Genomic DNA, 9,730 nt, shown 5'->3' with positions numbered 1-9,730 from the left:
TAAAAAAAAAAAAAAAAAGCGAGCAAAGGGCAAAAGGGGATGAGACGAAAATCGAACGTGGCTGTGTTATGTTTATAAAAAGCTCGTGTCGGTCGGTTAATAAATAACTCTTCGAATAATGGAAAGAATATTTTATTATTTCCCTTGTTATCCCGGGAACGAAAATGATAAGCTTTGCGCGGAATTTCGGTGGGTTGGAAGGCTTTGTGAACACGTAAAATGTATAAGGAAAGCCGGAGGAAACAGACGAAAGTTTATTAAAGCCAGGAAAAGGGAGAATCCTCGAGATGAGGGTTGAAATTAACAAAATAACTGGTACAAAGGAAAGTAAACCGAGTGATATACGTATGACCGATTGAACAGTTAATAACTGGGAGAAATGAAAGGTAGGAGTTCAACATGAAACGAAGATTATTTGCGCCAACCCTCGATAACAATAGTCATTCAACGTAGAAAAATATTCTGAGCTTATTTTAATTTTGTATTCTAACTCGTTGCTTTATTAAATTCCTCTTATTGCGCTTATCTTTAATTTAATGTCAATTATACTTTGAAACAGCAAAAAATATTTTAGTAACAGAGGTTCTTTCAAAATTCTGTTTAAATCGATATTAAAATCATTGAAATATCGATCTACGTTGCTACGCTTAATATTTACGACGAAACTTTATAATATATATTTGGTATACAATAATAAAATGCATGTAAAATACAGACAAAAGACGAGTGATAATAAAACAAAAAACGAAAAAAAAGATTATCATCACAATGATGTCTTCAAAGTAATCCCTATTTATTTTGCATAATGTTTCATGGTTGCAAATGGTCGAGAAACGTAAAATTAACACGAAATTTTACCACCGGTTACGCCGACTAAATGCATCTAAAGTAAGCACTAAATGCTCTAGAAAGAAGTAAAGTGCAACTTTGGGTAATGCTTATGCAACATTAATATTCAAGACTCGCATTAGAGTCACCCACTAAATTGCATTCTTTTTGCTTCTTCTTATTGCGTTCTAGTCCAATTTTCTTTTTTATTTTTGAATCGATAATCGTATTAATAAATCAAGATTACCTATTTTAAGTTTACTCAAAGTACTAAGAGATAGTAATCCCTTCTCGATAAGAGATTCTGCTCTGCTGAAACTTCGAATCTCCCTCTATGAAATTTTTAATCAGATTAAAATATATTGAAAATTTATAAATTATAAATCTTGTTGATATTAATACGAGATAAGAATTAATAAATATAATTGTTACAGAAAATATATACGTTCAAATTTCTAACAATGAAATTTGTAAATTTAATTAAATCAATCCTCTTGTAACTGTAGTAATGTGTTCATTCACAGAAATATACGTATACATAATTCTTTCGTTCAAATAATTATAAACCATGCAAAATTAAAAATTAAAATTCCACATTGTTAACATTCAATAAGCAACGTAACAATGAGTTTCAGCAATTATAATGGTTACACAGTCGTAAAAGCGATGTAGTAACGACTGAACAAACGTGCAACTGATCGATATACATTGCACGCAACCAGTTCAATGAAGAAGTCAAAGTTCTTTTAAACTAAAAACCTATTTTGAAATGGCAAATACATAGTAAATTTTATTTTGTTATTCTTTTAAAATAAATTTTTTTTTTTTTTATTAATATATATGTTCATGATATTACATATGATTTTACATATTCGTAATAATTATATTTTATAATGAATCAACAAAATAAAACGTTTTTTCAATATCTTTCTAATCGATGAAACAAAATAATTTTTTATGTGTTAAATAATGTTAATAATTTTTGATTTGATAATAAGTTTGCAAAGAATATATATCATATATCATATATATATAGTATAGTTTCATATACAGTGAATAGTTTCTTGTCACGTGGTTTTCGTGATAGGTTAGAAATAACAAAAATAATCGCTAAATATAATACGAAAAAAATAATTTTGCGTGAAATGAATAAATTTGTTGAAATTAAATTTAATTTGATCGAATTAAAATTGTTTACACGAAAAAATTTAGATTCGATGAAAATATATATTGTCATTAAAACTAAATAAATACGACAAAATAATACGAAACTCGACATATTTTTTCAATTGTACTACTTTAATTAAAGTTCGAGAATAATTTAACTTCTTTTTTGTTGTCTATGAGCATCCGCAACTTTCTAATCTAAACTTTCCACGATGAGCGTATTGTTTGCATTAATTACCAAGTAATATTTCAGAATGGTTATGTTCAAGAACAAAGTGGTCGGTGCTGAACAAATTGAATCTGACGCAATACCTTTTAACGGAGAAAAAGGTTTCAATTATTAAAACTCAATTTGTATTAAATTTTTTAACACGATTATTTAAAACGAATTAATGATAAAAAAAATTAAAATAAAATTAAAAATGCATTAACGACAATAATAATATTAGTTCGAATATGTTCTATTGTCATAAAACGTGAGTGAAGTTTTCAATAAATCGCAACATCTTCGGAAAACAATTTCCGAAGCGCATGACACGAAACGTTCAAATCACATTTCGATTCTAAAACAATAGTAATTCCGTCTATACCGATTCATATGGTACGCGTAAAGTAATAATTATCAACGGTGAAAACAGCAAAGAAGAAAGAAAGAGAAAAGTATAGACAGGTACTTACATTTTTTATTTATCTCGCCGACGACGCCTCGCGACAACAAGCCGAAAAGGATGGCGATGGTTAGAAAAAGCATAGATTTTCTCGTCCCTGGTGCGTCCCAGCACCAGGGCGAGCCTCGTGACATCACGGACATATCACTCTCTCTCAACGAGACTCCATACCGGCTTCCGCGAAACTTCCGCGCGTAACCACCGTGAACATAACCTTATACATCAAAGTCACTCGCGGCGAACAGGTTCGTATGATCGGCTTTCAATCGAAGCACGATCCAAATATAGAAAACTGACCGGTATTTATACGAAGAAACGCGCGAAATTGACACACACAACCGACTTGAATCTCGTTGACGAGCTACCGGCATCGGTGCTCGTCACTCGGACGCACGTACGCTATTGACATCGGGGAATACTCGCCGGATACTCTACTCACGGTGGCGGCCAGGTTGCGACGATCACCGACGTAGGTGTTCGCGCACTCTCATGCGCGCTATCGATCCGACAAACCCCGCCAAACCCCACGTCGCGTACACTCACCACCGTCCTCCACGAAGACGCCATATTTGTGTACATGCGCCTTGAGGACCCGGAAGTACGCTCCTTACCAAGCGATTTCTTCGTTACTCGTTCGAAAGTTCGTCGATCTTTCGATTTCTTCTACGATGTTTGACCTCTTGCGTCGGAATCTCGCGTCTTGTACAATCGTCGTTTCGATGTATCGATCGCGTACTCATCACGTGACCTACTATCGACTTTACTATGCGACCGCATCTTTAAAAGCATATCATTGCTAAAAATGGATTTATCGTGTGATTTCTTTAAGTGTTTTAATGAATTCATTGAATATATATACGTGTTGAACGAAGTTGGAGTATTTACTTCTTATTTGTCGTAATTTATTTTATTTGTTTGATTTGAAACTTTTACATTTATTTGCATTTTAAATAATCTTTAAAATTGTGAAATGGCGACAAAGTTTAATAAACAATTTCATTATTGTAAAATAAAACATAATCACATTTCAACCTTCATGAAAATGAATTTCTATACTGTGCCAAAAAACAGGTATGATACTTTTAATGAGATTATTATTATTTATTTATTTATTTATTTATTTATTTATTTATTTATTTATTTATTTATTTACGAATCTAAATAACAAAGACAAACAATTATATGATCTTTTTTTAATTTTAATTTTATTATTTATGCAACATATAAATTTTACATTTAATTATATTTTCTGTAATAATGAAAGAAATAGTTTATAACCTAAAAATATTTTAGGAAAAGAAAAAAAGATATTAATTTTTAAAATTACATAATAATAATAAGAAAATTCCATTGCATTTTTGACGTGAGTTATTGATAAATAATACCAATGTTTACAATTCTTTTATACATATAATTATGATGGAATTTAATAAATAAAAGCTGCATCTATAAACTAGTATCGTTCATATTAAATTAAATTCTTCTGATATCTATATTAGAGACTCAATTATTGTACTTAAATGAAAATTTATAATTTTGTTTTCAAACTTTATTATAGTTTTCGTTATTAAAATCTTATTATATATAATATTAAACTAACAAATTTTAAATTACAATTAAAATTAAAAATGAAAATTTAAATAAAAATTAATCTAATTAATATTTATATTTTCATTTCAGATACAATATTAAACTATTGATTTTTATCTTATTGATTGATATCTTTATTCTTTAAAAAGATGAAAATGATATATAAATAATTACGCGTTTCATGGATTACATTTCACGCCAAAGAATAATAACTTGTTTATTCAAAACCGCGAAATGCAGTCACGCAGTTTCATACTTCGCTGCATGAATCACGATTGATTTAATTTAGTATCGTTATCATTTAGAAGATAATCGGTTCGATTATCGATACTTCAAGGTCAGTCTATCACAATTTTATTAAGGTCAATCATCTATAGGATGGTTCTCGAAATAATAAATTCGGCTTTGAAAATAAATTAATCGAATAATGACTATAAAAAAAATAGATACTTTAATAATTACTCGTGAATCGTAAAATTGATCGATGTGTATTCGATTAAATATTTATCATAATAATATAATTTTCAAGCCAATTTTATTTACTTTTGTATTACTTTTAAATTATTTATGATACACGTAATCCTTTAATTTATACGAATTAGTACTTTAGTAGTTTAGAAAATTCAGCAATTTTTTGTATTCTTGTCTTGTATGTAGTAAAGTATACACAATACATTCAAATAGATCTTCATGCATCGTGAGAACTACAAGAGAACTATAATTCAATGATCAAATCTCGTAAATCACCCGTTATATCTGATTGCAGTGATCGAACACCGATAACATTATCGCGCATGCAATTATTTTTTATCCGTGATCAAGGCTTTTTGACGTCACACTTATGAATATTCGCCCTAAATACGATATTAAAATTCAAATTTTTAGCGGAACGATACCATTATGGAAATGGGTCAACCTTTGACCGAAAAAATCCCTCAGAAAAAATGAAAATCAGCATGTAGTCTCGAATACCCGTTTGTTTCCAATTATATCTACGGTGGTGAATCGTACCCCTAGACCACAAGCTGACTATTAGAAAACGGTTAAATCAGAAAGACAATCTACCTCGAACGCGTTATCTTGCGTAGCTCGCACGATGGCGGATTTATACGACTCCATATTGTCCGGCGTATTTCACTAAAGTTTCGACTTCTATGCGGTGTGAAGTGGTGTATTTGCATAATTGTGCTTTTAATCTCAAAGAGAAATATGTGTTTTCATATAAAATGAAAATTAAATAGCGCGAGAATGTTTGAATTTGGTTAAAGAAATTATTTTATGTGAGAGTTAATATTTTCAAAAGAATTTCGCAATTTATATAGATATTTTGACGAATTAAAATTAATGGCATTATCGTAATTATTAATGAATATGTGTTTGATTAACAATGAAATTAACTAATTAGTGTATTGGAGTAATTTGTAAAATACGAGATATTAGTGCTATAATCAAGTGAAAACCGAATTATGGTACAATCTACTATGGTACGTACAAAAATGTCAAATTAATTTTATAGAAATATTAATATTTTAAGATCAATTTTTAACTTTTTATGTATTCCTTTATTTTAGATACTCTTATATCTCATTACGTAATCATGATTATATTAATTAGCAACGCTTATACATAAACTTTTATATAAAACAATCTACATATCGATATTTATATATATTATATAAATTATTAATTTTTTCTCTAAAAGTATATTAATTTCGTTTATAAAACTCGATATTATTACGTAAAAGAGAATATCTTTTGATCATTGCGGCGAGCCAATGTGACTAAAGTTCTATACCTGATCGGTATTCACTATAATTTCCTTCAGTTAATCACATTGTTTATTATAAAATTACCGTCACGATAAAATTACGAAACACGAGAATTTATTAATCTGGAATAATATCTATCTAATATCTACGGGATATTCACGACAAAATGGACGAATGATTCACATTTTATTCTTATTATTTCTATTGACTCGGTGTGCGTCACGATTTTGCATCAATCTACAATATAATTTTGTAATAAAAATGTTACGCATGACGAAAAAATTTCATTCGAAAAGATAAAACGAAGTGATAATATGTCGAAATCTGTGTCGAAAATATTTGGTGCAAACGGTGAAAATGTATATTTATACACGTGAACGGAAGGCTTATCGACAAGTATCGTTGGTTTAAATGCTTAAAAATAATATACTCGTTCAATATTTAGATGCAATTTATTCAGATATTGTCGAAGATTATCGAAGATTATTAATGAAACATCAAGACAATTAAAAAATGCCATAATATTTAACGATCATTTTATATAACATTTAATTTATTTTAAAAAAAATGATACATTGGCTGTACATCAAATAAGACAAATAAGAGGGAAATATTGATCGATCTCCTTTTTGAAAAATGTTTATCATCTCGAAACATCGTATGATGAATAAAAAATTAAAATAGCTTTCAAGAATAAACGTTATTTCGAATCGTAAACATACGTAAATGAATCATGGTGCTTTAATATGGCAAACACGTTTAAAATTTGTCACCCGTTATATTTCACATAATACGTAAAAACTAATCGCCCAATATAATAGTTTTCATATATGTTTACATACAAATCGTACGATAAGCTTCTGTTCACGCGCGTATCAGTAAAGTTCGAATTGACACTGGTTTGACTCATTGCTAACAGGAAATCCATATCGCGAAATCCCGGGTCATCGAGTTATCGCGAGAAAACCTACTCCCGCAAATACGTCACCGGCCGCATCAATAAGAATTGATTGCCCGCTATCGCAATATTTATTTAGGCCATATCGAAAACAAACATCGACATACATCACATTGGTTGGAACCGTGTTATAACCGTGGAGGAAAAACCGTAGTATGGGTCAGTGCATGCCCGATTGCAGAATCCATTGTTGCTCGCGATCGTTCATCGAAGAAATTCCATTAAACTAGTATTCGCGTACAAACTGTATACCTTTTCCATCGATATTAAGTTTAATTTCATTTATTAGTTTTTATTGAAGTGAAGTTTGTATCGAACTTTGTACTTTTGTGCCGATAATTCAACGTGTTGAAAAATTTTTTGACTCGATGTGTGTGTGTGTGATTCTTATAAAAATAGATCATGAATTGCAACAACTGATTACCAATAATAATAATAATTTCTAGATAAAAGTGAAAGATTGATATGTTTGAAAACAGTAATCCGTTACGATATAGTATTATTAGTTGTTATCGATTTGTTTATAGAAGAAGATGAGCGCGAAGATCAAGGTAAGGATGAATTAAAACGTAATGAAAATAAATTATAAAATTGCAAAAGCGATATTCCCTCAAGCTTCACACTACTCGATCCATCTTTTCGTCACTTTATCCACCAATCTCGTGCAACGCTGCTCGAAAAAAAAAACGATACCAATTATTAGGCAACCATAACCACGCGTGCATAAATCTCATTTCACCAGTTCTCCTCTCTCTCGCGGCCGAATCTAATCGGCCATAAATCAATCGAGATCCAGGCGAGAACGCGACGTTAATCGACTCTAAACGTTACCGAACGCATACCGGCGACGACACGAAACGAGAACCCGTCCGATTATTAAATTAGCGTCCCCATGGTGACCAGTGGTGAAGGAAATCGGTGTTTCGTAGAGACAGTCGAACCGCAGCGGCGCTTCGTACGGCTGTCAAACCGTACGCGTTATAGATTACGGGCGAGATACGTCGTAATCGAGGCTCGCGAACTGCGATGACCCTAACTTCACGTATAGTTGAAACGCGTGAGGAATAGTTGGACGCCACCGTGGAGACGTGGTTCGATTCTGATCCATGAGAACCTTCCTCCTCGATCGTTCGATTTATCGTTTAGTTTAACTGTCCCCGAGTGTACATCCAGAGTGTCTTCGAGTCCCCAGAAGCCGAGCAAGTGTAGTACGTATAAATATGGCTTACTCGATGTTTGGATTCTCTCTCCGTACACGTTGAAAAGAAGTGAATTCATATCGTGAAAATGTCGTCAATGTTGATTTTTAATTCGTTTTATTTGGAATGAAATCTTTTCCTCTTCTTCTTCTTCTTCTTCTTCTTTGAATGTACACTTTCAATCCAAGTAATTTAAAAGTTCGAACAAGAGAACGAAAGTAGTTCGGTTTCGGTTTTCGAAACGGGACAACGATAAGGAATGTGAGTTATTTTAAGAATGATGAAAGATGGAAAAAATGAAAGGAAAGTTGTTCTTCGATATAAAAATGTAAATATCGTAATAATGACATTGTGTTGTTAGATAAAATTGTATTGTTATGTAATCACGAAGAATGCGGTACACATGCAAATAACACGAATAATATTCGCGCAATTATTTCGAATTAAAAATTTAGCAATTTGATATATTTCGAAACCCTATTAAATAAATGTATATTATTGCAAATAATTTTTTATTTAATATTCACGTAATATTTTTGTGATTTATTTCAGATTTAAATCGACGATACTCTCGTTTATTCAAAAATCAGAAGAGAAATTGCAAGATCAAAAGATACGTCCACGATGTTCTGTTTAAGAGGAGAGACGAACGGCGATACGAAGTTTAAAGAGATATTAAAGCAGGATGATTTCGGATGGTGGTTGAGCGACGAAGATGACCTAAAATCGCCCACATCCGCCAGTAGCAAGGACCGTCTATCCTTGGGATCGTCTGAATCGATGTTCTCTTGCGTGGACTCGGACGATACTGAAAATTATTTTCTCGCGCAAGAGTTCAAACAGGAATGTAAGGAATGTAATTACGAAAAAATAGAGCTTACATCGTTAATTCACGAAAATTTGGATCTTATCGAGCAAGATACGATAAGAAAAGAATCTGTAAGTGGTCGATATAGTTTTTTTCTTTTTTTCGAAGAACTATTTCGTTCCTAGTAATGAAATAATAATAACATCGCGATTACTTTCCCGCTTTCTATCAATCTATCCTTTAAATACCCACGATCGAAGACGATGCAATTTTTAAGAAATCGATCAAATTGTAGGACGTCACGCCATTTCTAATGGAAGATGAAAGATACTCGAACGACTCGAAATCAAAGTCGGAAGCGTTACACGGCATGTGTTACACCCCAGAAAGATTGGTCAGATCTCAGGAGTATCGAATATTGACGCCATCGCCTCGCTATTTGTCCATCTCTCAGCCAAAAATCGTGCAAGAAAAGGAAAATTCACGGAAAGGGTTTTGCTGCCGGCGGCAATTGAACTGTTTTATCGATTCGAAGCAACCTGGTACGTATTTAGGGATAAGGGAAAGAGAGAAAAGGAGAGGGAATTGTTTGCAGAATGTGCAACAACGGATCGCAAACTTGTTCCGATGCGAACCTACCGTCAGCTAACTTGAATATAACCCGGCTATTGTGTCTGACCTAGTAAAGTTTCGCGGTTTACCAATATGTGAAATCGGCTCGCTTCATGCTCGTTAGACGTACT

At 32.0% G+C, this 9,730-nt stretch overlaps 2 protein-coding genes across 3 annotated transcripts in view; one reads left to right on the top strand and one right to left on the bottom strand.

The window, feature by feature from the left end:
* The window catches only part of LOC102676128, a 204,429-nt gene extending 200,971 nt beyond the window's left edge, over positions 1-3,458 (bottom strand). The window contains exon 1 of one of the 2 annotated variants that reach the window (XM_006608261.2): positions 2,674-3,458. In XM_006608261.2, coding sequence (XP_006608324.1) covers positions 2,674-2,806 — 133 coding nt within the window. In that variant the 5' untranslated portion in view covers positions 2,807-3,458. The remainder of the gene's footprint in view (positions 1-2,673) is intronic. The other variant, XM_031512040.1, reaches the window with a different exon arrangement.
* Positions 3,459-7,422: 3,964 nt separating this feature from the next.
* LOC102676451 overlaps positions 7,423-9,730 on the top strand; it is a gene marked incomplete at its 5' end in the record, with an annotated part of 4,093 nt that continues 1,785 nt past the window's right edge. The window contains 4 exon segments of the mRNA XM_006608264.2: positions 7,423-7,531; positions 8,732-8,756; positions 8,758-9,118; positions 9,283-9,529. Coding sequence (XP_006608327.2) covers positions 7,423-7,531; positions 8,732-8,756; positions 8,758-9,118; positions 9,283-9,529 — 742 coding nt within the window.

The sequence above is a fragment of the Apis dorsata genome, unplaced genomic scaffold (genome assembly GCF_000469605.1).
Source record: "Apis dorsata unplaced genomic scaffold, Apis dorsata 1.3 scaffold_32, whole genome shotgun sequence".
NCBI lineage: Eukaryota > Metazoa > Arthropoda > Insecta > Hymenoptera > Apidae > Apis > Apis dorsata.
This window is presented reverse-complemented; position numbering and strand designations above follow the sequence as displayed.